A 27692-nucleotide genomic window follows, 5' to 3' on the forward strand; every position below is an offset into this window, starting at 1 on the left:
GCGGGCGGCGCGGAGCCGCGCTACCGCCCTTGCAGGACCGCTCCGCCGGCCACCGCTTTGATGCGCGCAGCGCTGGCGGGGAGAGCCCGGGGGGGCGGGGAGGGGCGGGGGGAGGAGGCGGGGGAGGGACCAGCGCTTTTGTATTTAAAATAAATAAAATAAATAACCAGGGGAGGGAGAGGAGGGAGGTGCGGATCGCAGTGGGCTCCTTCACTCGCAGCCCCCCCCCTCGCCCCCCCTTCCCGATGCTCTCCGATGCGGTTGCACCGCCGGGGAGGAGAGGAGGAGGAGGAGGAGGAGGAGGAAGGACAGCGAGGGGCGCGGGGGGAGCGGGGCCAGCCTGCGCGCTGCCGGCGGCGGAGAGCGGCGGGGCCGCGGGCGCGCAGCGAGCTCCGGCTCCGCGGTGAGTGGCAACTTCGGGGGCAGCGGGCCGCGCTCCCGGCGGCGGATTTTTTTTAAAATACGGATTTATTTTCATTTTGGGTTTTGGTTGGTTTTTTTTTTTTTGGTGTGCGCGCCTTGCGGTGCCCGCGCTGCGCGGGCGCGGCGCCTCCGCGGGCGCGGCCGGGGTCGGCTGTTGCACAGGGCTCGGAGGATCCAAGTCGCTCCGGACTTTTTTCCCCCCCCCTTCCTCCCCTCCAGCTCCGGCTCCGACCTCTCTCCTCCCAGCCCGTCGCCATTTCTGGAGCAGGTTTTTATTATTATTATGATTATTTTGCACGCCGGTCCGGCGCAGGGAAGCCCGGCCGGCCGGGGTCGGCGCCGCCCGGGGGCTGCCCACCCCACAGACCCCCCCGGCGCTGCTTTCTATTTATTTCCCTCTTCCCGGAGCCGGGTTTGATGGCTGCCGGCTCCGGGGGGGGGGACGGGACACGGGGGGCCCCGGGATGCCCCGCTGCGCCCAGGTACGGCCGCCGCGCCTTAACCTCCCACCCCTGGATATTTTTTTTGGGGGGGGGTTCACTGCTCCACTATCTGGTTTCCGCAGAGAAGCGCCCCAAAAACCCAAAGAGCGGGTGCGCCCTGTCGGGGAGGGGGGACAGGACACAGGGGACCGTCCCCCCCGGCAGCGCGGTGCTGCTCGGGCGCGCAACGTGCGCGCTGGAGGAGGGCGAGGGGAGAGAGGGTATGGGGGGGTGGTGCAAAATGGAAACCAGATGCCGGGGCAGAGGCGCCTTGAGCTGCCGTGAGCTGTCGGGGGGGGCTATGCTGCTTTCCCCCCCCCCCCCGCCCCGGCCCCGCTAAAAGTGCGCCGGGAGTTCAGCGGAGCGGATCCGATAGTCGCGATCGGGCTGGCGATAGAGCCGCGCTCCCTCTGCCCTGCCTTTCTCCCTCTCCCCCCTCCTTTCTTCTTTTTTTTTTTTTTTGAATGTGAAGAGTTGAAAAGCCTGTTTACTTTTTGTCTTTGATGTTGGGAGGATCTGGTTTTGATTAGATCAATACTCCTTTTTTCTCTCCTCCCCCCCCCCACCTCCCCCCCCCTTTGCAGAGAGGAGGCTCCGAGGATCCCCTGCTGACTGCAGGCAGAGGCAGGCAGAGGCGCAGGCAGCTCCTGCACGAACCGGGAGCCCCTCTCCCCGTCGGGCTCCGGAGCCATGAGCAGCGCTGTGGTCCTCGCCCACCTCCCAGACCCCAGCAGCAGCTTCAGGGAAGACGCCCCCCGACCCCCTGTCCCGGGGGAGGAAGGAGAAGCACCATGTCCGCAACTCGCCAGCTCGTTTCTCCCCAAAAGCCAAAGCTTCAAGGCCATGCCGGTGCCTCCTGCCCCACGGAGGAATGAGAACGGGCTCGGGGAGCCGGAAGGCAGCGCATCCCCAGACTCCCCTCTGGCCAGATGGACCAAATCCTTGCATTCCTTGTTGGGAGATCAAGATGGTGCCTATCTTTTTCGGACCTTCCTGGAAAGGGAAAAATGTGTGGATACCTTAGACTTCTGGTTTGCCTGCAATGGCTTCAGGCAGATGGACCTTAAGGATACCAAAACTTTAAGAGTAGCCAAAGCTATATACAAAAGGTACATCGAGAACAACAGCATTGTCTCCAAGCAGCTCAAGCCTGCTACCAAGACCTACATAAGGGATAGCATCAAGAAGCAGCAGATAGATTCTATCATGTTTGATCAGGCACAGACTGAGATTCAGACTGTGATGGAGGAAAATGCTTACCAGATGTTTTTAACTTCTGATATATACCTCGAATATGTAAGGAGTGGAGGAGAGAATCCTGCTTACATGAACAGCAATGGACTGGGGAGCTTAAAAGTTGTCTGTGGCTATCTCCCGACCTTGAATGAAGAAGAGGAATGGAGCTGTGCAGACTTTAAAAACAAAATCTTGCCTTCGGTAGTTGGACTATCCAGCAAGACGTTGAGGGTTACGGCGAACGTCAGAGCTACGGAAACGATCGAGAATGGATACAGGTAAGGGAACCCCTGGAAATTGTGCTTTGTTTTGACTTTAAGGACTTTGAGAGTGCTTTTGGGAAGGCTGTTGGGGCGGCGTGCTGGGGAGCTAGCAGGGAGTGGAGGGGAGGCTGGGCTTCCCATGGGGCTGGGAGCACTGGTGCTTCCTGCACCCCCAAACACTGGAATTTGGGGGGTGTGGGCTGGTTTGGCAGTGTTTTTTCCCCTCTGTACAGAGGAAAACAAGATACTGTGCTGTTAAGCCCTGTTGGTTCTTTCAGTTCTTTTAAAGATCAAAAACTTCATAGCAACTATGTCCTCCGGACATACGTTAATTATTGGTTCAACTTTCAAACCTATTAAGAGCAGTAGTAGAGTGGATCATACAGACGCATGAATAATGTAACCTACTAGTTCCCCAAGTCCACCATCAACCAGTGCTTAACTATGTTGGTTATGTGGGAAGCAATTGTGCGGTCATGGAGGAGGAAATGTATGCACTTACTACATCAAACTCTGCAACTTGCATGAAATCTGCTTTTATTTTGACCGTGTGTGTGTGTGTGATCTACAACCTCTCCCATCATGTTGGGTGTTGGTATCGTGTCAAAGCCATTTAGGATGGCTTTGAGCCAATGCATACAGGAGGATACTTAAAATTGAGTACTTAAGGTAATGGAGACATTCCAGGTATAGAGCAGTAGTAGATCTTTGGTGCTCTCCTGTAGATCTTTGGTGCTCTCCTGTAGATCTTTGGTGCTCTCCTGTTGGCCCTGTGCTCAAAGTTAAACTTGCTAAAACGTGGTTGTGTCTAATGGCAGCTCACAAGGATGCGGGGAGTGTTGTGTGGTGGCAGGGTGGTCTTGTGCCCTTGGCTTGGGGTTGCATCTGTGTTGCCGAACCCTTCTCTTTTGTTGGAAATGTTGGTGGCACAGGAGTGTGAGGGTGAAGAAAGTCAGAGCCATCTCGAAGTGAAGGGGAGGATGGAAAGAGAGACTCTGATGAGCAAATGATGAGTTGTATAATCCTCTGAAAACGTATTCTTTCCTCTCCCCACCCTTGCCATAAACGTGGATTGTTGAATCAGGGCTGAGAGGAGAGGGCTCCGCTGGCAGATGTGTGCTCTCCTTTGCCGGCCCAGGAGGTTGGGGTTTGGTATGGTGAGTGTTTGACATCTCGTTTACAGGAATTTTGAGAGTGTGTCTGTGATTCATGGACATCAAAGGGCATCGGGCTTCTCCTGGGGAGGCTTTGGTGGAGCGCGCCCTCCTCTCCTGCTCTGCAGAGAGCTTCCAGCTGTGCCGGGCTTCCCGGTGCCGAGTCTCTGGGAGATGGGAGGGTCCCCTTGCCCATGAGGGTGCTGTGGAGCCAACTTTGGTCCTCTCCCTCTCCTGGAAGCCCTCCCTGCCAGTGGAGGGTTGATGGGCGTGGGTGCAGGCAGAGGGGATGTGCCTCATCCCAGCATGGCCTCTGGACCTCTCCTGCTGGGGGGCTGCATGGCAGGGGGCACTCGCTGGCAGCTGGTCTGTGGAGGACTTGGGGTTTGGGGATCCTCATCTCGCGCCTGCATGTTACTGTCTGAGCTTCTGCTGTTCTCCAGAACTTGGTTTGAACTGCTGCCCTGCGCTCGCTTTCCAGGAGGGGGGTGTTTGATGCTTTTATCTCTCAGCCTTTGTTGGTATTCAGTGCTGGAAGGGCTTGGCTGTCATGTTCTACCAGAGCTGCAGGCCCTGCTAAAAACCCACATGTGCCTTGTCCAGGAGAGCTCTCGCAGAACGGTGGCTGCTTGCCTGATTAGTGCTGGGTTTTTTTTCCTTTTCTCTTTTATTTTCTTCTTTTTTTTTTGTCCGGGGATTAATGCAGCTTGCTCCTCACATGTCAGATCTACCCTCCTAGGACATTAGGTGGTGCATTTTGCTTTGATCACCTTCTGTTGAATTTCCAGGAGCTTTTGCTCTCCATGGGGCCAAGAGATCTTAATGCAAAGAGAGGGAGGTCAAGCTGAGATGCTTCTCAGTTTCCTCCCTGAGCTATCTGTTTGTGAAGCCACTTGTGCGTGCGTGTGCTAGAAGCTGATGAGCATATGGATGGGTTCTCTCTCATCACTCAGCATTTAGGATTGCGTTTAGGATTGGAGCTGAAGCTTGGACAGAGTCTTTCCTGGTGAGTGGCCAAACCACACCTCCCTCCTCATGTGTGTGATGGAATTAAAGAATTTCTGCTCAGCGTGTTACGGTTTTGGAAGTGCTGTGCAGGCTCTTGCCATTCGCTCTGGTGGGTTTCATTGTGATTACACCAGCGAAAGCCGGGAGCTCTGGGCTGAGCACACCTGATGGTGGGAGCAGAGCAACCTCGGGCCAGCCCCGTATTTGGATGGGAGCCCACCTGGAAATCCCAGGGCACGGAGTCATGGCCAAAACCACGGCAAACGGGAGACCACAGAAAGCGTGCAAGTTGAAAGACTTTGTTTGGCCCCAGCATCAGTGATGGACAGGAACAGGAGAAGTCAAGTGAAAACCCGGTGTTTGCGCCTGGCTGCAAAACAGGCGTGTGCGTGCAAACTGCTGGTCGTATATTTGGAGCCCTAATACAGGGAATATTTTAAATGTAGAACCTCCCTCTTGTCCTTCAAAGCAACTCTCCTCCCTGGTAGGTTGTGGTGCGGTTAAAACTGGCCTCCCCACGCTGCGCTGGACCTGGCCCCACACTCCAGGAATTCCAGCTATTATTTATACGCGCTTCTAAATTTACCACGCACAAGTTTGTGTACACAGAGAGTGCTTCTGCCTTTGCAGTGCCGCCGCGCAGCGTGGTTTGGTTGGGTCCAAGGTGGACTCGTCTGCCTCCCATTAAGCTCTAGCATCGGTGGGACTGGCCTTGCTCAGAGAAGGCTGGGGCTTGGAGATGGTCTTCTGCTGGCTTCCCGGCCTTTGGAAGGACCTGCCAGTGGAGCTCCTTGTGTGTGAAGTTATTGGGACCAAGTTTGGCTTCAGTTATCAAAGTAAATGATGCCATTGTAAAGCTATGCTCCAAGCGCTGTTCTACAATTAGAGCATGGAAGCTGTGATTAACATAGTTTTGTTAAAATATACTTTTTTTCAGGTTTGTGCATGCGTGTTTTTTTCCTTTTTTTTTTTTTTTGTTTGTTGTTAAACCCATGATTGCCCAGTGATGTTTGTCCCAAGAAAATACTTAATGAGATTCAGTTTTGCCTCTCTATATAAATCTGTGGTTTGAACTGCCAGAGTGCTTTTATTTCTAAGAAGCAGAGTTTGACAATAAAAAAAAACCCACACTCTGAAATTGCACCCTCATAACAGGGGACACAACCAAGAGCCCCTGAAATTCTCCTGGCACTATAATACCTCTGATATGCCCATCGCCTAACATAGCATATAGAGAGTTACAGGCTGTGTGTCATCACATCGAGATAAGAATAGGCTGAGAAACATCAGACATTCTCCTTGAAGCTCCAGAGCAACTGCTACCTGACAGCTGAAAACACTTTGCATAGGGAGTTTGGAGCTGGGGTGGGTGTTTGTGTGAGCAGCATCTGCGGGAGGAGACCACCACTTTCCCCTGGAATTTAAAACCCTCGCAGGCAACTTGGTGCATCTGGGTGCAATTACTGGAGTAAGGTGGTCAAATGAAAAAAAAAATAAAATTTAAACATAGTAAACCAGCCCCCATTGGTTTTCTTGAAGGATGTGGGGATTTCTGTGGGGTGGTGTGTTGGAGACCGAGTGTGGGGGCTGGCTTTAAAAATATGTAAACTTTGGTATGTTGTTTTTTTTTTTGTCTGAGAGGTGTTGGTAGGTGAATTGGTGCTGCGCCCAGTGCTGGTGGGGAAGATGAGTTAGTTCTGGCCACTTTCTCTAATTATATCTTTGCAAATGCTGTGTTTGGACACACCTCCTCTCCCTGTGTGTGTTCATACGGACCCGCTGCCTCCGCCCCCACCTCTTCAGCAATCACATCTGCTGGAAGAACATGGCAAACCAGCCCTCCTGGGTGCAGCCAGGGGTGACATGGATACCTCCCAGCAAGGTGGTGGTCCTGTGCTGGGGAGCATCTTGCACCCCTGAGCCTTGTGGGGCATCCTGCACCCCTGAGCCTCATGCAGCATCTTGCATCCCTGAAGCTCATGGTCTTCAGATGTGCTCTCAAGACCTGAGGTGGTTTCAAGTCAAATCATTTTAAGAGCTGCGTCCCTTACACAGTCTACCCAGAAGCCCATCAGGGCCCTAGGAACGGTCACTTGGACTGAACATCCCCCTGAATCAGAGTAGAAGACTACATGGTTTTGAGAGGAACTTTTTTGTAGTAATGGTAGGATAACTTAGCTTTCACCCACATGTGGAATTAATTTATCTTTGAAGATTTAACTTCTTTCCTGTGGCATTCCTTACTATCTCTTTTTTTTTTTTTTCCCCTTCTCTCCAGATATATATTTTTTAACATCTTGATCTCCCCATCAGAAATGTCTTGGCCTCCTTCAGAGAGGAATGCAGCCCCGGCTGGGCTGAATACCTGCCTGCAGCCAGCCCCGCGCCTCTCATACCAGAGAGGCCCATCTTCCCCACCATGCTTCCCCCTCCTTTTTTTTTTTTTTTCTCCCCCCCCTTTTTTTTTTAAGCTTAAGCCTTTGTGGAGGCTCCTGTTTTCTGTGCTGGCGGAGCAGGAATGTGCGGGGTGCCTGGGTGTTTGTGAGGGATGGAGAGTGGGTTGGTGGGAGGACATTGCTGCTCACTTAAACCCACATGGTCCCCTTCGACCCCTGGGGGGGCAGAGAGGGGGAAAGCCCATTAAAAAAAACCTGCTGAGCCTGCTGGCACATTCCTTAGGCCCCCAAGTCCTGGGTAAGTGGCCCTAATTATTAAAATGAGCAGTCCTTATCAGATGACAAGGCCTTTTGCTTTGATATACAAAGGCAGAAGCTTAACGACCCCATCTTCCCCTGGAAGAGGAACAAAATGTGCACCTTCACATGCGGCTTTCAAACCTCCCTGCATAATCCCCTTATCGCCTGCTGGAGATATGTATATTGGTCCTGGCTGGGAAGTTGGAGTGATGGGAGGTAGCGGGCAGGGGTGCGCCCAGGTCCCCCCTCGCGGTGACCCTGCCGTGGTGACCTCGCCACGCTCCGTCACAGCTCATGTCACCGCCCATGAATTTTTCATGTGTCCGCTCTTGTGTACTCAGCTCAACCGTCCAGGCTGGGCTCTGGGTTTGCTTCTCCAGGTGAAGCCAAGGGTGTTGGTGTCAGTAACCCACACGCACATTAATACAACCTGCTGCTCCTGTCCTCACATCCCACATCCTCCTCTTCCCCATCCAGGTCTACGCACAAAACCACAAGTTGAACAAGTAGTAAGCTTTCCTAAAAACTGTGCCTTTTTATGGCATGTTTTTATAATGCCAGGAAGATGGCACCCATCTTTGGGAGGCCAAGCCTGAGACAGCAGATTGCAGCCCTGTCCAGGCCTCCTCTGACGTGTGGTGGTCCTGCTCAGTAGCTTCAGGCAGTTCTCTTGTTTCAGGCAACACAGATACTGTAACTTGTGTTCCCAAAGGGGCCCTAACTCCTGTCTGCAGAGGAGACTTAAGCATTTATTAGCTGGTGCCTCAAAGGCTTTCAGTGGGACTTGAGCTATGAACTTCTTGATCTTTTGCCTTCCGGTGCCAAGAGCAAAACTCCTGCTGACCTCAGCAGTGCAGCATCAAGCTTTAAGGACCAAGTTTTTGAAGGTATCAAAGTATGTAGAGATGCTTCCCGGGATTTTCTAGAGCACCCTTCCCATGCTAAAAGTAACATCTTTAAAGTTGGACTTTGTGTGTGTTTAGACAGAGCGTGTCCTGGTTGCTGCTGGCCTGAGCAATGGATGGTTAGTTGCTTCTGCAGAGGTTGAGCAGCTGGTGTGCGTGGTTCCCATAAGGAGAGTGCTACCATGAAACCTGTGTGCTTTTCTCTAGCCCAAGACTGGCTGGTAACTGGATTCCTGTTTTGCTTGTCCCTAGGTCCTTCAAGAGGAACGATCCCATTAACCCATACCATGTGAATTCTGGCTATGTTTTTGCCCCAGCAACCAGCGCAAACGATAGTGAAATATCTAGCGATGCCCTGACGGACGACTCCATGTCGATGACAGACAGCAGCGTGTAAGTATCCTGTGCGGGCCGGGTCCTTCTGGGATGCGCCGTCTGTGAACCAGCTGCGCCGATGCACCGTGGGGGCTTACAGGAGCGATGGGTCCAGGGTCATCACCCTGCTTCTGCTCGCCCTTGATTAGGGGCTGCCGAAACTGAGGTGTGTGCCCAAACCGAGAGGTGTAGCAGGTGATGGTAGCCTCGCTCTTCGTGCAGCCGCCAGAGGTATCGGATGGAGTAAAGTAATGAATCCCTCTATTGCCATTTTGCAGCTGCAGCTGAGCAAACATGTTTTCCCCTATGCTAATGGTGCTGCCTGACTAACCTGAGGAGCGTATCTCCCTGAGCCTTTGTCTTAAGGCCAGGCTTCCTTAACTAGTTATCAGTCATCAAAGAGGAGGAGATTACTTCCTGTAGGAAGTACTTTCTGTAATTAAGGCTCGTCATTAATGTCAGAATGTACATTCATAGGGCCAGTGACCTGAAGGGGCAAATAGCTGCTCATCTAGTGTGGCTGGGGCAGTCTTCAAAGAGCCGTTTGAATGGAGCTGTGTGGATCAGGTCTGGGTGTTTCAGGAGCGTAGGGATGAGAGATGTTGCTGTGGCTGAGCCTGGGAGTTGCAGGATCTGTCTTTTCCTCCTGACTCTCAGAGAAGTGTGCAACTGGGAGCAAGTCGTGTGACCTTCTTCCTCGGTTTGCTTTCCCCAGCAGAAGAGAAATGGTGCTTTTGTGTCTGTAGAGGAGACAGTAAGGCTCACTTAGTGCTCTTAAGGATCATTTTCTCCAACTGGGCAAAAGGCAGATGTTGCCATTTGTGTTTCATGATCTTCACTTAAGTAAAAGCGCTCTGGAAAAGCCCACCTGTGAACAGAGTGCTGCATTCCTGGTCTTCATCTCATAGGTGAAGCTTCTCCAGCGTCTCTGTCAGACGTCTCCAGTGATTACTGTGTTCTCCTCAGAGGGGTTTGCATGCTGGGTTTTTAAAGTCAATGTGCGTGATGATGCACAACAGAAAACAGGATTTACCAAAAATCCTTGATGCGTAAACAAAAGCTTTTTTTTTTTTTCTTTTAATGCACATGTGTGTTTTGAACTGATATTACGGAAAAAAATAGTTTGTTGTCCCACCAGATTCCCTTATTGAACAATATTGGCATTAAATAAAAGAGCTGAATCATAGGGTGACTTCTTTATTTCTTCTTACTGGCTCTGGTTGTATGTGATCATGTGTCAACAGAGCATTCATTGGGTTAGTCATTTCTGGACCAGTGTAGGGTCACTTGGGATTCACAGGGCTAGGATTATACCCTCTCTTCACAGCAATGCCAATTGTAGGCCTTATACAGATGAGAGCACTGAGTGAGAAATAAAGTGCATGGTGGATGAAAGGCTTAACTGAATCGCTTTCAGCCCATTGTTAGTCCAGGGGAGCTTAGCGGGGATGAGAGGGCAGCAGCCCGCTTTGAAATTTGCTTGAACAAGTGAATAGGAGCTCCCCATAAAGCAGCGCGTGAAAGGAGCCTGCCTGTTTTTTCCTGCCGTAACAATGGCCCGCGCAGGCTGTGAGGGTTTGGGGAGGCTTGGCTGATTAAACTGCCCGCAGCTCCAGGTTGGGGGCGGCGGGGAGGGCTGGGGGGCAGCGGGATGGCGGAGCTTGGGGGAACATTTCCTGCTGCAGAAGCGGTCCCCCGGGCATCCCCAGAGCCGCGGGGCTGGGAGCAGGCCGGGCCGTGGGGTGTTTGTGGGAGTGGGAGAGGTAAATTGGCGGTTTTGAAGGCTGGGCTTGAAGTTAAGGCTGATGTAAAACTTCCTTTGCAGAGGCGAAGGGCTGCTGCCAAGGTTGCGGCACAACGTTTGGGATTCGCAGCCTCGGCTGGCTGCTGAAGGGGCTGTGAGGGCGTTCAGGGCACAAACCTGCCGTGCTTTCACCGGCTGAGCCCCGGTGCTCCTCTGCCTGCGAGGAGTTACCCCTCTGTAACAGGGGACCCGGGTTTATTCTGTTTCGTCAGTGCGAATGCAGATTAGTTCTTTTGGCTGATAGTGGTATCAACTGAAGAGGAAAAACTTGTTCTGGAAAAGTCTGTCAGACAGAGCAGTAAAGTGAGTTGTTTTTTTAAATAAGTCTAAATCTGTACTGGAATTAGGAGAGGTCTCCAAATAATGCACAATCTGCCTTTTTTATTATAGTTGCCAGGGATCAGTCTGTCCATATATATTTTGTAATAGCCACAAAGCATCATGCAAATGTATATTTCCATTTCTTGATTGGGGGGGGAGAGGAAAGGGGATTTTTTTTTTTTATTTGCTTATATCTTATTTATGGATTTACTTTGGACACAGGGGAATGCTGCTGAGCAAACTTCAAATATTACCTTATCTTACAAACCAGGCTTTTGATGTTGGCAAGATCAGAGGCTTGTTTCAGAGCCGTTGCCAAATGAAGATGGGAGTGAATGCATATGCGCATGAGTCTGATATTTCAAAGCAGCAGTAAAACTACATTCAGGTTAGGTCAGGCACATCTGAGTCAAAAGGCTAAGATAATTGGCTCAGCTTAAATGGCAGCTGACTGGGTAGAAGACTTCAAACTAGTGTTTCCCCCAGAAACAGATTGGCTTAGCCCCAGCCTGGTTAGCTGAAATGTTTATAATTAAACTCTGCTATTTAGTGCCTAAGCTCTGTAGCTCTTCAGCCCGCAGCTTTTAGTAGCCAAGAAAGTGAGTGCAAATGTTTGCTCCTGGAGCGAGGGGAGAGGTGGCACCTGGAGAGCTGGGCTTAACCTTGTCCTGTCCCGAAACCTCTGGCCAAGCTCAGCCTTTTCATTTCAAAGGCGCTTTCTCCTGGCCGGGGGGGGTCTGTTTCAGTCTCAGGGTCCCCCCTGCCCCTCATATCTCTTTGCTGTGCTGAGCCTGGCTCCAGCTCCATCCATCTGTCCCTCCTGCAGTCAGGGATCACCCGTTGGTCACCCCCTCAACCATTTACCCCCTGTCTTATGTGGAGGGCCGAGGTTCAGACAGCACCCATCAAAGTGGCTGGAAAAGTCCCTCCCCATTCACAAACTGCTCCACGGCCTTCCCATCCCAGTGAAATACCTCTTTTTAAAAAAAAAATCTCTTTTTAATTCTGCACGTTGTTACAAGTTGTAAAACTCCTCTGACAAGGCAGGGCTGTAGAAGTGGGGAGCAGGAGGTTTGATGTGGGGCTCTGTGGTGCAACCACAGGAGTTTTAGGGGGAAGGAGCAACTTTCGTGCTGACCTGAACGAGGGCAAATCTTAAATAAAGTGAGGAGCCCTGCTGTTGGGTCAGCATTGCTTTTCTTCCTCCTTTTCGAGCCACCCTGCCTGGGAACAGCATGAGTCCCCACTCCCGCTCCTTAGCCTGTCCCAGGACTGTCCCTTTGGGCAGGGACAGTCCCCGCAGAGCTGGGAGCCTGGGGACACCCCGAAAGGAGAGGTGCTCCCAGCTCGGTGGCCGCAGCAGAGGGTCTGGGGATGGCATATTGCTCTTGCAGAGAGGTGGGGAGCACGGGAGGGCTGTGGGGCTCCCTGTTGTCCCTTGGTCATGTCCTTGGGTGCTTCATGTTGAACGCATAGACCTTCAGCTGCTTCCCCACTGGCCTCTTGGGCCACCATTTATAGAGGACACCTCCTCTTTAATTGCATATGTTAACGGGATTAGTTCCGTATGTGTGTATGCACGTAACATGCTCACGCTGGCATTTTTACTTTAAAATGCCTGTTTTACTTGTTGAAGGTCTTCCCTAAGAGACCGTTATCTCAGTAAGCCTCAGTGAACAAATGCTTCTCTGAAGGTACAGGTGATTTGGTTTTCACCTTAGATTTGCTTTTCCCTCATCCTCCCCCAAAGTTAAGGCACATCGTGTACCCCATGCCCTGTTGCCCCATGGGTTCGTGGAGCAGAAATGCTTGGTGGCTACCAGCGGCTGTGGTCAGTGGCCATGGCCAGCTGTGATGGCCAGCGTGTGCTGGGCTCCTTCCCCAGAAAGCGGTCCAGAGCCCTGTGTTGTGCAATGGGGACATTAGGACAATTAGCTCCTAATGTAAGGTGCGTTCATGGACCGTGTCTAGAGGAGGCTGATGTTCATCTTGTGGCATCAAGGACTTTCTCTGCGGTCCCAGTGTGCTCTCTTTTATTATAAAGCTTTTTCCACGTTTATTAAGATGAAATTGTTCAGATCTTTCACTCAAGGCTTGGCAGCTTAATCTTGCTCATTAAAACAATTTAATGGCAACTGAACGCTTTGGCCAAGATCTTCACAAAGGCCTGCGGTAGCGAGCTTCAAACCTCGAGCGTGGGGCGATGGCATCTAATCATCTTCTGCAAGAGGAGGGACGTGGCGTCTCGGGGAAGGCGTTCCCTTGCGCCTTGTCTCCGGGTGCGTGTCCAAAACACGTCGGTGTGTGCCCACCACCACCATGGCCACGGGAGGTGGCACGCAGGGATGCCATGCCATGTTGGCTCCTGTGGCAGCAGCGTGGGGCCACCGCTGTCTGCTCGGCTGCCGCCGCTCCTCCTTGGGCAGGAGCTATTTTCTTCACTCAGGAGATGAGTCAGGTGTGGGGGCAGGTGGATGAAAGGGACGGGACCGGAGATCAAGGTTATTCAGCCAGTCTGAGGGAAGGGGTGGAATTAGACATTCAGGATCTCCAGGCATGCTCTTCCGGCTGTCCCCACTGTCTGCAGAAGGCCCTTTAATCCTAACCGAAGTAATTTTTTGTGTGGCCGGATGAAAACACCTCAGGTTGCCTCGAGCAGGCTGTGCAGGGGGCTGTTCCCACCGGTGCTCCTTGCCTGGTGTCTTCTCATGGCTTTGTGGCTGTGATCTGACGTGGCCAAGGGGAGCAACATCGTGCCTCGAGGGTATGGCCCAGCTTTGCTCATGTCTCACGGTGCGCTGCCTGTGCCGGCCAGCCTCAGGGCAGGAGAGACATCTCGGACCTTGAGCAGGGCTGGAGATGAGGAGCAGCCTTTTGGTGGCCATCCATCTTCAGCCTCTTCCTTCCTCTTTCCACATTGCCAACACCCCATGGGATGTTTCACAGCTCGGGGAAAGTTGTGGTCTCAGAGAGTGTAATTTGGTGGTGAAAAAGCAACAAAAATAAAGGGCAGAAGCAGAAATCTCGCATTGGAAGGGCCTTTCTGTAAGATGCCATAGAAGTGAAGCTGATGGGAGCTTTGGGCATCTTCCCGTGCAGAGTTGCCTTGAGCTTTCTTTTCAGCTTTTGCTTAGTTGCTGCACATCCATGTGGATGGTGACACAGGCCCTTCCCAAGCCGCCAGATGTTTGAGGCTTCTCCTGGCTTCAGGTGACATCCAGAGGGCTCAGCACCTCTGGGAACGTGGGCCTGTGGCATGCCTGGGTGGTTCCAGAGGTGATGGAGAAGCATCTTGGTTAGAGCATGGGGAGAGCCTGGCTGACAGTGACCTCTCTTCTGTGTGCAGAGATGGGATCCCCCCATACAGAATTGGGAGCAAGAAGCAGCTCCAGCGGGAGATGCATCGGAGCGTCAAGGCCAACGGTCAAGTTTCTCTACCTCATTTTCCGGTAAGTTCAGGTGGGAGATGCAGGGTTTGGGTTGGCCGTGGGAAATGCTGGGACTGGGAACGGGCACATGTGGAGGGAAGGGAGCAGAGGAGGAGAATGTTTCCAGCCCTACATGATGCCAGAGAAAAGATGCTGCTCGGCGTCGGGCAGGAGCCATTTCTCTCAGCATCCTTGCAGAAACCTGCTTGTGCACAGTCACGTTTGGTCCTTCCCTGAAAGCCAGGTGCTAATTAGGGCTTTTTCATAGCACCGGATTTGTCCTCCTGGTCCAAATCCAAGCAGAGATGCTTCAGTTGGGTCTAGTGAGAGCCTTGGCTCCGTCCACCACCCTGACACCTCCGCCGGGGTTTGGCCTCATGCGCGTCGCTGGTGCCCTTCAAGGCCACACTGTGAGCTGGTGGGAAGCAGGAGCTCCCAAAAGAGAAACAGCAGATACGTGCCTCGCTTTGAGGGGTCCGATCCACAGCGTCACCGTACTCTCGAAAATTAACTCCCTGACTTGCTAATTCGGTTGACTTGCAGACTCACGATTCCTGCAGCGAATAAACTGTTTACACAGACAAGTATAAACTTATCTTGTCTTGAGATTAATATGCTAAAATTCCTCTTTCTGCTGTCTTAAGCAGCAAAAAGCCATAGATGATATTTCTGGTGGGGGGGAGTGGTGGTTTATGTCGTATTTCTTTTTGGTATTTTTTTTTTCCCTTCCTCCATAAAGAAACTTCTATAGCCTGAGCTTGTAAATTAGATTATTTTGTCCCAGGGCGTGCAAATCGACTTTCTCTGTAAGGCAGTGCTTTGATCAGGGACTGAATAGAGCCAGCTTGTGTAAGAGTGACAATTTCCAGCAGAGTGGCCTTTTTCTACCCTCACATCATTTCTGGAGCTAAGTGGTTGCCGGAGAGAGGCCCCACCTCATCTGGTGGGCAGTACGTGAAAGAGTTGGCAGTTCAGCTTTCTGCTTTCGGGGGGGGGAAATAAAAAAGAGAGTGGGGGCGAGGAGTAGGGTGCGTGGGGGTGGCAGGAGGGAGGGCAGAGTCGGGTGGGTGGTTTCTTTTTCCTCTTTTTTTTTTCCCTCCCCCTCTTTTCCTGCCATGTTTGCTTCTTTTGGCAGAAACTCGCGTTTTGCCTTTTTATATTCTGCACTTGATTTGGAGATGTTCCCTTTTTCCCTTGATAGATCTGCTTGAGGCAGCCAAGCTCAGCAGTGTAGCACCGCTAGCCTGCAGCAGCTTTCTTCATTTTCTGTACAAAGAGATGGTGGGGGGGGGGGAAGAGATCTAGGACACTGTTGAGACAACACTACCTCAAAGGTGCCCAGTGTGTAGCCAGGAAATAAATTACCAGCATTTCTCTGATCTGCAACCGTTTGACTTCTTTTTTTTTTTTCTTTTTTTTTTCTCCTTTCCCTTTTTCTCCCCATCTTATTTTTTTTAATTTCCAACTCCTTTCTGTTTATACTCACTTTATTCCTTGAGTTAAAGTCTCTCCCTCCCACCTCAGAGGTTTTTTTTTTTTTTTTTTTGATGTTTGACAACAGTCTTTGAAGATTTTCTACTTCAGAGTAGCTACTGATGGGCTGGTTGTACTACAGAGAGAACAAGCGGGGTTCCTCAGAGTGCGACCAACTGCTCCTGCCGAAGGCAAACGCTGGTGGGGAGGATGTCACTCCATGAGGCCACAGCACTAGCTCATAAAAATCCAGAGCAGACCATGCCTAGTTGCGGTCGTCTTTTCATCCAAACATGGAGACACAACAAGCGTAGCGGGGCTGGCGATGCCGCTCCGGCTAAGCGCCCGCGCCCCGCGCCACCCGCTAAACATGCCTTGTGCCTTCTGTCCCCGCTCCTTGTAGAGGACCCACCGCCTTCCCAAGGAGATGACCCCGGTGGAGCCGGCTGCCTTCGCTGCGGAGCTCATTTCCCGGCTGGAGAAGCTGAAGCAGGAGCAGGAAACCATGGACAGTCTGGAGGAGAGGCTGCAGCAGATGAAGGAGGTAGGAGGGTTAACCCTCCCGGGGCCAGGCAGAGCTCTCTGCCGGGCTGGGGGGTGGGAGGGGGCAGTATCCTGCCCATGGGGAGGAACGCGTTTGGATCACGCTGCGGTTCATGATCCCGCGGGGGTGACATCCTGGTGTGTGCCTCGCCGGCTCCCCGTCCTCTTGCATTTATTTCTTACCATCGCTTGGCCGGCAGGATGAGGAGAAGGAGGGCTCGGAGCTCCCCGCCAGCCTGCAGAGCAGTCGGGAGATGGCGAACCCCCAGCACCCGCAGCACCCGCTCTCGCTCCTGCCCTCCGGCAGCTACGAGGAGGACCCCCAGGCCATCCTGGACGAGCATCTCTCCCGCGTGCTGAAGACCCCTGGCTGCCAGTCGCCCGGCATGGGCCGGCACAGCCCCCGTGCCCGCTCCCCCGACCGCCTGCCAACGGGCAAGCTGCAGCCCGGCGCGGCCTCGCCGGTGGCGTGCGCCTTGGTGGGTAAGGGCTTCCTCACCAAGCAGACCACCAAGCACGTCCACCACCACTACATCCACCACCACACCGTGCCCAAGACGAAGGAGCAGATCGAGGCGGAGGCGGCTCAGCGGGTGCAGTGCTGCTGCCCGGCGGGCAGCGACTACTACTGCTACCCCAAGTGCAAGGGCCACTCGAAAAGCACAGACCCCCCTCTGCCTCCGCTGGAGCCCTTTGGGTAAGTCACCAGCATCTCCCTCCATCGCACCCACCCCAAACCATCACCCCGTCATCCCCCTGCGATGGGGCCGATGGGGACAGCCCCGTGGCAGCGCAGGGGGGTAATGGCGGGCTCGTGTCCCCTTCTCGCCATCAGCAGGATGGGGACGCTGCCGAAGAGGCCGGGCAGAGGAGTGGAGAGCGTGGCCGTGCCGGCCGGGGATGGGGGGCTGCCCGGCGCTGGCGGGGTGCAGCTACCCGGGGGCGAGGCGGACCGGGCGCAGAACGTCTGGCAGTGGATGCTGGAGAGCGAGAGACAAAATAAGCACAAGCCCCATAGGTAAATACGCAGCTGTCTACAGCAATATCGCTCCCGGTAAATATTTATATATTACATGGGCTGTCTATTTTTACAATCGCTAAAAACAAATGAGACTCTTTGCTCCTCCGGTTTAATATAAAAGCTGTTCCGCAGAACCAGAAAAACCACAAAAATGTCATGTTTTTGGCAATAAACCTCCTTTCATGTTATGACAGACTTTTGAGAGGGAGCGAGCAGAATAGGAGCTGCTATTAAAGTCATATTTTCCAGCTTTTCTAACCCGACTTCTTCCCCTCCCCAAGCACACAAAGCACAAAGAAGGCCTACAGCTCCGACTTTGCCAAGGGGCCCCCTGGCCGCCACCACCCGTGGGGGACCGGCAGCCACCCGCGCGGGGCACAGCCCGCCCACCCCTTCATCCAGGACCCCGCCATGCCCCCGCTCACCCCGCCCAACACCCTGGCGCAGCTGGAGGAAGCGTGCCGCCGCCTCGCCGAGGTCTCCAAGCCGCAGAAACAACGGTACCGGCCGCGGGAGGGAGGGTCCCAGTACCGCGGTGGGGGTCTGGGGAGCAGCGGGGATGGGAGAGGTTGGTTGGGTGCTGGTTGTGCCCCTCTTCAGCCAGCGCTGGGGCTGGTGGTGGGCGAGGCGGTGGGTGAACGTGGAGCGTGTCCTCCCCGTCTAGGGAGAGGGTCAGCCGTGGGGCTGGGGCCGTGGGGACGCGTGACGGCACGGCTTGGCCGAGCCCCAGGGATGAGCGTCCTTATTCCAACCCCACCCTACCCCGGCGCAAATAGTTTGAATCCTAGACTATTACTTCCACTCTTTTGATGGCTGTAATTTGCCCGTTTTTCCTCTGGGACGGACTCCAGCTACATACCATGTGGAGAATTGGACTGGTTATCGTTCATTTGGGTATGGGAGGATAAATTAGCCCACAGCATTTCTAATTCTTCCTTTGATTGTTTACAACATGTGAGGGTTAATACAAAGAGCGAACTTAACGACCCACAGGAGACTTCAATTAAGAAGATTGTATTTCAACAATTTTTTTAAAAGTCTTTTTTTTTTTTTCCTTCTTCCCCACTTGCCCTCCCCCTCTCCACTTCAGATGTTCAACCTCAAATCAGCAGAGGGATCGAAACCACTCCGCTGCCGGGCAGGGGGGAAACACCCCTTTCTGCAACGCAGGTCTAACGACAGAAGAGTGAGTATTGCACGCGCATAAAAGGATTGGGAAATATCTGTATATAAAAATAATTATATTTTCATTAAGTGGATTGTGCTTTGAAAAGAGAGGAGATTCTTATATCTGAAATTCCGTCTTTCAAACATTCTTCTGAAAGAACAAAACATTTTCAAATCTTGTCTCTGGCTCTTTTTAACTTGCATTCCTGTAAAGTGGACAAAGATTGGATTAGTCTAATTACAGGATGGTTCTTTTAACAAGAAATCTGCTACAGAGAGGTCTAAAATGGCCTAAATAATTAAAGTTTTCTTTCTTACCCTCTTCATCTTAAGCAATGAGTAATGTTTGAAGTCCAGACTGAGCCACCTGACTAGAGCCTTTCATTTTTAATTGGTTGACCTTAAGTCCACCAGCTGTCTTTGCTAGCAGCTTTTTTTCTGAAGCCACTCTACAAAGACTTAGAACAAATTAGGAAGACTAAATTACTGCGGACTAACACTTTGTGACCTTTTGACATGCCAAGTGTACATTGCCTCAGCAGCAGTTGTAGAGTTGGCTGTGTGGCATTCACTAGAGCGTTGCCATTTTGCTGGGTAATATTGTTTTAATTATTCTTTAAGAAGGGTTTCTTAGTGCAAATGACAAGATCCAATTAATTTTATCCTCCCCAGGAAAAATAAGATTACCTGTGTACTTCAGGTGAAGAATCTGGCGGTGGTTTTGCTTTGTTAGCTGTTGGTGGTTGCAGGTGGTTTTGTGCAGGAGAAGAAAGCTTGGCAGATGCTTTGTATGAAGGCAGATGAAATGGGCCTTTTAAAATCAGGGGTGTGCAGTACTGGGGCTCGCTAGATGGAGGTTGAGCCCTACACACGCTCATCTGGCCTGTGGTCCTGCCCTGATGCTTCCAGCAACCATCTAACCTCCATCCCTCAGTTCTCCCGTCCATAAAATGGGTTGAGGTCCCTGCTGCCTGCGGCTGGGTGCTTTGCGATGCCGCCGTTCCCACCACCACAGCGAGCAGGAGCTGTCGTGGGAGCCCAGCGAGGGGAGGGCGAACGCAGCACGGCAAATTCATGGCGAGTACAGGAATATCTGACTGTTCGGGTCACACCCAGGATATTTCTCACCAATGTTACGTGTGGCAGAAACACTGCTGGATTGAGTGCGGTGAAGCAGCTTGTTCTCAAATGGAAAAATAGAAGGTTTTGTGTGTGTGTTTTCTTTTTTTTCAGTCACAAAGAGCCAAAGAAACTGCCAGTTATTCACACCTCTCAGTCCAGTGAGTTGGTTGTCACCTATTTTTTTTGTGGAGAAGAGATTCCCTACAGGAGGATGTTAAAGGCCCAGAGCCTGACACTTGGGCACTTTAAAGAACAGCTGAGCAAAAAGGGAAATTACAGGTAAGAATCTGTGATTTGTTTGTTCTTTAGTATATTCTAATAAGGCAGAAGAATCAGCAGATACTGTGCAGGTCTACCTGCAGTGACACATTGACCTCGCCTTTCGGAGGCTGTAGATCTTCTTCTCTTCCCACTCAAACCAAGAGCAACTTGGAGATGGAGAAAGGGGCCCTGAGCTGCGGCTTGGCTGCGGGGCTGCCTTCTCTCCATCTCCCTCCCCAGCCTCCTCCCGCAGTTGCATAAGGGTGCAGGCTGGCAGGCTTCATGCTCCAGCCCTTGTCCAAAAGCTTGAACACCAGGAAGAGCAGCGATGGCATTGTGGCGAAGGCGCGGAGCGGTGGGCTTCACTTTCCAAACTGGGTCAGCATCCGTCTTGGTGCTTGCTTTGCCTCCTCATTTAAGTTTTTAATTTTTAATTTTGTTTTTCGCAATGGTGCGGCCATAAATGCTGTCAAAGGTTGGGATGTTGCATCTGAGCAGACGTGTAGCTGAGACACAGTGAGCTCCCTTTTCTCTTCGTTAGGGAAAAAAAACCTCTGCCCTGCAGGGAAAGCTCCGCCAGAGGTACCTAGTTCCTCCTCAGGAACACCAACAAACCCTGCCTGTCTGGTTTCCAGAGCCCAGCTCCCAGTTTAACCAGTTTGCTGCTTCCCCTGCTCTTCTAGTTCCCATAGCAGTAGCTTCACGTTGTCTCTTTTTGCTGTACTTCCCTAGTGGATCTGGGCGCTAGTGGGGTCGTCTCTGGCCACTTCTGGAGGCTGAGCAGGAGAGGGAAGCTCCAGCTTTTAAGTTTTGAATTTCCGCTGAATTTGGTGCTTCAAAGAGCCACAAGGCTTGCCCTGTAACTGGCAGCCTCTGATTTAACCTCCAGATGGTCATTTGGGTTTGGTACGAGGACTTCCCAGCTAGTGCTCCATCACTGGCGTGTCTTTAGCTTTGGAAAGTCCACGATGCAGATCAGAAGCAGGTCACCCAAGGGTGCTCTCAGGCTGGGGCATGCTGAGCTGGGGGGGTCTGTCTGTGACTGTTGCACAGCAGGGCTGGGGGCTGAATTACTGCCAGTCCTTCCCCAAAACCATCTTTGCAGCCCGCCCAGCTGCCATCAGATGGCAGCAACCTGCAAGCACACCCAACCTGGGCAACCTGCAGGAGAGGGCCCTTGGCTTCTTGCCCTATTACACCATTTGCCAGCCCTTAAAGCCTCTCCCAGCCCACTGCGTTCCTCCTCCAGCTGATGCAGCCTTGTGCCCCAGTTGCAGACCAGTTTCCCTCGTCTGCTGCTGCTCCAGTGGCTGCGTAGTCCCACCACCCTCCCAAAAAATCAATCTTTTTTTTTTATTTTTTTTTTTTTTAATTTTTTGTTCGTTTTTGTTTTCTATGACATTTTTTGTGTGATGCCCGAGTGCAGGACTAGGCTACTAAAGCCTCTGTGGCCCAAAAGCCCCTCCAGGTGCAATTATTTGTGCCTTGTCAGACTGTAATTACTTTAGAAAATGTTTTTAAGTGACTGACAAGGATGAAACAACGTTTTGCTTAGATCTCACCCCTTTACACCTGGGTAAAGACAATACAGAAATTTATAAAAGGAACTTGGGTACGTGCCCAGTATTTTATCTTGCACAGACACAAGGTGAAACTAATTACACAAATGTGTGTACCTCCAGGGAATCATTTTGATCTAAGCTTTGACTTTTGGCTGGACTTTGAGTGAAACTGCGGGTGACCTTCAGGGAAGAGGTCCGCAGTGCCCAGAGTAGCGTGTGTGTTACAGGGAGGCACTAACTAGGCCGCTTCGGTCACATCTGGCATTGATTTCTTTTTAAGGCACATTTAATAAGCATGTCTTTGAAGCCTTTGCCTTTCATTTAATGCACAAAGACATGCAGAAATGCTCCGCTCTCCAAATTCTTCATTGATTGGATCAGTTTGCGAGGCGGGTACGTCGGGCTCCTGCCATGCCAGGGCCGCGCGGCCGGCCCCGCCGTGGGGCAGCCGCAGGCAAATCGCCGCTTGCCTTTCCTACCCCCCCCCCCAAAAAAAAAAAGAAGGAATTAAGCGGTGATTTAATACTGATGGCGTTAACGAAAAACAAACATACACGCACAAAAAAACTGGGTGGTGTCGGGTAATCTGAAGATGGCAGCGGTTCAAAACAGAGCTGTAACGCCAGGCCCGCTCGCCTCGATTGGTGCCAGATGTCCCAAAAAATAATAAAAAAAAAAAAATTAAAAAAAAGAGCAAAGCTTGCCACATAAAATATGTTTCAATGGAAAGCCCATTTCTGAGCAAATAAGAGCAGAGTGACTTGTTTGAAGATGTTGTGAGGGAGGAATTTTTTTTTTTTTAATTTGCCTCCTTTTTTTCCTCTTTTTTTTCTCTGAGAAATGAGGTTGTAATTATGTAAAAGGTCATAGCGTGTTTTCTCAAATAAAAATTTTGTAAACATGGCCAGTGCTGGGGCTTGTGGAGGAAGTTACTGGGAAGAGCGGCCGTTATCTGGAGAGGGACGGAGAAGGGGAAAGGGAAGAGAAAGTTCTTTGTAATTCATTCAAACTTTCCTTGGATGTTTTTGGTTTTGTTTCAAGGCTGCTGGCCTGGGGAATTGTGGCCTTGACCTGCAGTGTGAAAGTTGGTGGGAGCTGGGCCACTGGCTTCAATGAGTGCAGGCTCTGAAGGACTTAAATAAGATGTTTTTTCCTTGCTGAGCCATTAAAGACGCAACATGTGTCAATTCGGCTTGGAATGACTTTACAAAAATAAATCCCAACTGTACCTTGACTCAATGGAGCTGGTTTCATCACTTTGACTAAAAAAGCCAGCTTTTATCCCCCTACCAAAATAATTTTAATGTGCCCTAAAAATAAATAGATTTGCAAGCTGTTGTTACTGGGTAGCTTAAAAATGTGTAATAGAATAGTCACTATAAAAAACAAAACAAAACAAAACAAAACACCAAAACCCAAACAAATTCTAAGCCCCTGACATGGCTCTTTCAGTTTTAATAGCAAAAGTGAGCTTAATTTGATCTTTCCCATCCTAAAAAAGAAAAATAATTGCAAAACTCTTTCCCCTAACAAACATCTACCAACCCCAGTTGTCTGGAAACTACAGGGGAGGTGTGTGAGAGGGGTTAATTTAATTTTTTTTTTTTGGTAATCCATCTGATGAAGGTTTTTTTCCATCCCTGGTGATCAGATGGCGAAGCCCTTTTCCAAGGGACCGGGCATGTCCGAGGAGGTGCGCGGTGGCAGACGGACAGGCTCCCTAAATGCTACCCCTCTGAATGGAAGCCCTTCATTTGTGCATATGCAATTAAGCAGCCTTAGAGGAAGAAAGCTCCAAACGGGATAAAAGGAACCTTTAATCAAGCAGCTGAACGGTCTAATTCAGGATAATAGAGGGGTCCTTGCTGTTTGACACAGGAGGGGTGGGGGTGCTTTTTTGTCCCTGGGAGCGTTGGCTTCGTGATCTAAGGACCTGGAGCAGGAACGCGGGACCTCCCCGTGTCCCATCCCGTGTCCTGCAGGCTGGACCGGGGCTGCTCCGCGCCTCCAAGCACTGGGAAGCGTCAGGAAACGAATCCAGGAGTTTCTGTTGCTTAAAATGGATACGGGCATTAGGCGTTTGGTTGTTCTGAATGTGAGGCTCCCGGGGTTTTTTTTTTTTCAGTAGGAGTAGTGCAGAGTTTCAGCTTGTGCGTTGCAGGAAGCTGGGATGGTTTTCTTTTAATCCATCCGTGTGCCTAAAAAGAAGCCTCTCCTTTTAATAACAGTTGCTAATTTTAATGTTGGGCTTCAGCTCTGAAACAAGAAAACACATGAAAGAAAGAAGGTGGAGAGAGAGAGGGAAACCTTAAGAATGCTTTGCTTTGAAATTCTATTTATTTATTTTTTAAATAAGATATTTGACCAGAAATCACTGTGCTTTCTAATTTTCTTTACGGCTGAAGATACCCACTGCCAACGCGTATAATTTACTCACTGTAGAAGCTGTTGTCCCCGCTGAGGAGCGTGCACAGCCCTGCTCCCTCCGTCCCATCGCCGTCCCCACAGCCCCGGGGATTCTTTCATGTTGCTGGACCTGAGCAGCCCTGAGGTTTTCCTGGCCGCTGGAGGAGCATCCTAGGAGGGAGAGATTGGAAATGTTGTGGTTAAAAGAACTGCCAAAGCATCCTTTGCTTTACCTTTTGATTTTTTAACTGTGTTTTAATTCTCCTTACCACAGATACTACTTCAAAAAAGCAAGCGACGAGTTCGACTGCGGCGCGGTGTTTGAGGAGATTTGGGAAGACGAGACCATCCTGCCCATGTACGAAGGAAGGATTCTGGGGAAAGTAGAAAGGATCGATTGATGGCATCAGTGTTTCTTAAGAAAAGTTAAGCTGGAGAAGTCTTTGGACACACAACAGTAGTGATGACAAGGAAAGGAGAAAAAAAAAAACAAACCTGAAGGAAAGTTTTGAACCAATGAAGAAAAAAAGTGAAGTCCATGAAGACTTTGCTGAATTAGCCTTAGAGGAAAAAAATGGCATTTATTATTCATGAGTTGGGTACTGAGATGATAAAAACCCTGAACTATTTATTAAAAACATGACCACTGTTGGCTATCGGAGATGCAGACCATGTTTGAGAGACTTCCATACATAATATATGATTTCCTGGGGATCTGAAATCTATGGACTAAGAGAAAGTGTGTATAGCTTACCTTAACAGTAATCCTTATTGATATTTATTGAACAGTCTGTTTTCCCTTAAGTCCAGTTTTTGGATATGCTGCTTTACCAATGGAGAAGAGAGGGGCTGGGAAGTGGGGTGATGGGAGGAAGGATTATTTTATTTTTTTATATTGTTCCCAGTATCTAAAATTTAGCAGTTTGGCTATGAACGCATTTGTGATTTTTTTTTTTGAAGGGGGCAAAGGGAAGGAGTGACATGGTGCCCAGTATTTCTCTGAGTGAAGATAAAACTTTTCTAAAGAAATAATAAAAAAAAGCCGAAATAAAGATACTGTCCTACCTAGACATTCAGCTAGAGACCGGTGCATTTTAATCTATGCTGCTCTAATTTGAAATAAAGGTCTTAAGCGTTAAATACGTTAGATGCAATATAACAACAGCAACTTGTTAGTTGGTCCCTGGGTTTCTGTGTGGTTTCTGCTTTGCTGCTGTCAGGGGTGAGGGTACCAGGCGGTGTCCAGCGCATCTCTCGGTCGAGGTGGAGCAAAGCCCTGAGCCTGGGAGAGTTATAGAAGCCAGCTGGTTCCTGTTGCCATACTTAGCCCACCAAAAGGACACGGTGCAAAAGCCAGGTTAAAAAAAACCCAATGTGTATTCCCCAGAGCTCACTGGTTTTGTTTCACCATTGTACTTCAGTGTCAGTGCAACTTGTATTTCAACAGCGCGTAACTGCGACGGGGCATGTGTTCAGGTCGGTGTGGAGCGCGTGATTCGGGGTGGGGGGGGTTTTGCTTGGGTGGTGGTTTGTTTTTTTTTTTGTTGGTCTTACCTTTACACCACCCATGGGAGACGTGGGCAAAGGCTCTCTGCAGCCCTTGGCAGAGCTTCGTGTGTGCATGTGGGTTGGGACAGAGCGACCCTTTCCCCAGACAGACCTTGCATTTCGACAGTTGGGTTTTTGTGTTGATTAAGTTAATCTGTGCATTCTGTTTGCCATTGCTACTTTGTGTAAGTCTGTATATATTGTAGAAAAATGTATGGTGAAAATATTAATACACTATCTCTAGTGTTTTTTAAATTTAATCAGTACAGTACCTGTGCCTGCATGGTGTTACGAGACCATGCGTCGCCCTATATTCAGGGTTCAAGCTTTCCCTTGTTTGTTTAAGGGGTTTATGTATATATATATTTTATGCCTTTTATTACAAGTCCTGTACTCATGACTTTTGCCATGGCATTTTTGTTCTACTTATACTGTAAATTATGCATTATAAAGAGTTTCATTTAAAAAAAAAATTACTTGGTACAATAATTATTGTAATTAAGAGATGTAGCCTTTATTAAAATTTTATATTTTTCAAATTAATATTGCCTGACTTTTTTTTTCACTCTTACTGCCTTAAAAGGTTTCTTCTCACGTATGGTGGTAGCTGGAAGCGGTAGCTGAGCCTTGGCAGGAGCTATTCCTGCTGGGAAGCGGTTGCAGCTCAAGTAAGCAAGGCAAAGGCTGGGGCTGCAATCAGTGTAATGATTAACTAACTCATTTATAGCTCCTTCAGGTAACTCAGATTTAGCATCGCCTTTTGCCCAGGCTGCACCACCCAGCCTCCCTGGTGGGGTGAGATGGGGCTGATGATGGAGGAGCTGGGACTTTCTCCTCCTCTATAGGTGGGCTAGCGAAGCCAGGGTGTGATGGTCAAAGGGACGTGGTGGTCCCGGGGCTGGAAGTCTCGGAGCTGCAGGGCCTCATCGTTAGGCAATGGAGGGTGGTCAGAGCCTTACCCAGGTGTGATTGAGCCAGGACTGCTCACCTGCATCACCTGCCAGAGCAAAGCCTGGCTTTGTAAAGCCCTGGCTGACGTGGCTGCTTTGGCTGAGAAGACCTGAGGAGAGATTCGATGGCAGCGGCTGAGGAGGACCAACGCTGGGAGCTCTTACCCGTGTGCCTTCCCTCTCGCCGGTATTTATGGTACAAAACCCATTTTATAGCTGAATGAGCTTAATTTGTTCCTGGGGGAAGCTGCCCATACCAGGGATGGATTTGTCTCCCAGCTGTCGCCCAGACCTTCCCGGGCTCCGGCAAGTCACCCTGGGAAAGTGATTGTGGAGATGCTTTTGGTCTGTCCTGTTGCTAACCAAAGCCAGCCTCTTTCTTCTGCTAGACCAATGGCACCGACTATCCCCCCCCTTAACCCCCCCTCTATTTTTTGTATGAGGTTTTAAATTATCTGGGTTATTTTGTGTGTAGGAGAAGACTTCATTTAAAACATCAGTAAAACTTCTATCAAAGGGCTCAACTTCACACCGAGTACACAGAGCTCAGGACTGAATCCTGCAGTTCAAGGGAGCTGCAGGCAGTTTTACACATTTAAATGGATGGTGCCTTGTTTTAAAAAAACCATCTGAAGTTCATGGGGTTCATCTTAATTGATAAGCTGGACATAACGGATGGGTGTAGGGAGACTTCAACAACACAAGGGAAGAAAGATTTCCCCCCCCCCCTCTCTTTTTTTAGTCTACCATCAAACGTTGGGAACTTAGCACTACATCGTAGTATTATTTTTCTTCTGCTATTAAAATGAATCACACTGTGCCTAATTCTTCTTGGGAAGATGAATGTGTTTGAGGCAGCTTGAAGCCATTCAGTGCCTCACAAGCCTTTGCATCTTTCTATCAATGTTCCAAAATACTCACCTCTATTTTTTGGATGTCTGTAGAAACAAAATATAAAATGGCTTCAAATACATGGCAGGCTGTTTAGCAGAGATGAAAGGGTATTTGAATAGTCTTTTAAAAATGAATGAAAAGTGAATACTCTCTTCTGTTTCAATTATAAGTGGGACATGGAGCTCGTTAGACACCACCTTAATATGTGACACTCTGAAAACGTTCACCTACCTTCAGCATTCCATTTTGTTTTTTAGCTTGTCTTGGGATAAAGATCGTGATTACAGGTCTGGCTTGTCAGCGGCTAAATGGAGAGGCAGCGTGGGAAAGTTCTACTGTTCCAGCTTAAAAAGTGTCACATCCAAACAATTTTTTTTTTTTAAATGGTACAGAAGATGTGGAGGGAGTAAGAAACTTATTTTGAACCATGTGGGGTGTTTTCTTTTAGTTTATCTTATCAGGTTTAACGAAAGCTTTGTAAACACATGCTGAAAAAAAAAGTGCCCACAGAGCCTCTTGCAGCGTTACAGTACCTGTGGAAATCTCCTGGTTTGGGTCCTTCGAGAGGAGGGACCCAAAATCTCCTGCTTTGGGTCCTTCCAGAGGAGGGTCATTGATAGCAAGAGCCCTGCTCTGCAAAAGCAAACCCG

At 50.2% G+C, this 27692-nt stretch overlaps 1 protein-coding gene across 3 annotated transcripts; it reads left to right on the top strand.

The window, feature by feature from the left end:
• The first annotated feature begins 276 nt into the window (after positions 1-276).
• On the top strand, positions 277-25703 carry AXIN2 (axin 2). Of its 3 annotated transcripts, none has more exons than XM_068413198.1 (11): positions 277-403; positions 1490-2419; positions 8420-8560; positions 14014-14116; positions 15972-16112; positions 16312-16808; positions 16947-17129; positions 17414-17632; positions 18223-18318; positions 19533-19700; positions 23925-25703. In XM_068413198.1, the coding sequence occupies exons 2-11, from the start codon at positions 1596-1598 to the stop codon at positions 24049-24051; spliced, it is 2499 nt and encodes an 832-aa protein (XP_068269299.1). In that variant the 5' UTR covers positions 277-403; positions 1490-1595; the 3' UTR covers positions 24052-25703. The 3 variants fall into 3 exon arrangements, with proteins under 3 accessions (XP_068269299.1, XP_068269301.1, XP_068269302.1); XM_068413200.1 differs by having other exon boundaries at positions 16950-17129; XM_068413201.1 differs by lacking the exon at positions 16947-17129.
• The last annotated feature ends 1989 nt before the right edge of the window (positions 25704-27692 follow it).

Source organism: Nyctibius grandis, chromosome 15 (assembly GCF_013368605.1).
Source record: "Nyctibius grandis isolate bNycGra1 chromosome 15, bNycGra1.pri, whole genome shotgun sequence".
NCBI classification, from domain to species: domain Eukaryota; kingdom Metazoa; phylum Chordata; class Aves; order Nyctibiiformes; family Nyctibiidae; genus Nyctibius; species Nyctibius grandis.

Excerpts from the sequence above, each read along its gene's own strand:
- AXIN2 (XM_068413198.1), top strand. The coding sequence starts at position 1,596 with ATGAGCAGCGCTGTGGTCCTCGCCCACCTCCCAGACCCCAGCAGCAGC. Across the intron at positions 8,561-14,013 it reads TCGATGACAGACAGCAGCGT|AGATGGGATCCCCCCATACA; the intron begins GTAAGTATCCTG and ends TTCTGTGTGCAG. Across the intron at positions 16,809-16,946 it reads CCTCCGCTGGAGCCCTTTGG|CAGGATGGGGACGCTGCCGA; the intron begins GTAAGTCACCAG and ends TCTCGCCATCAG.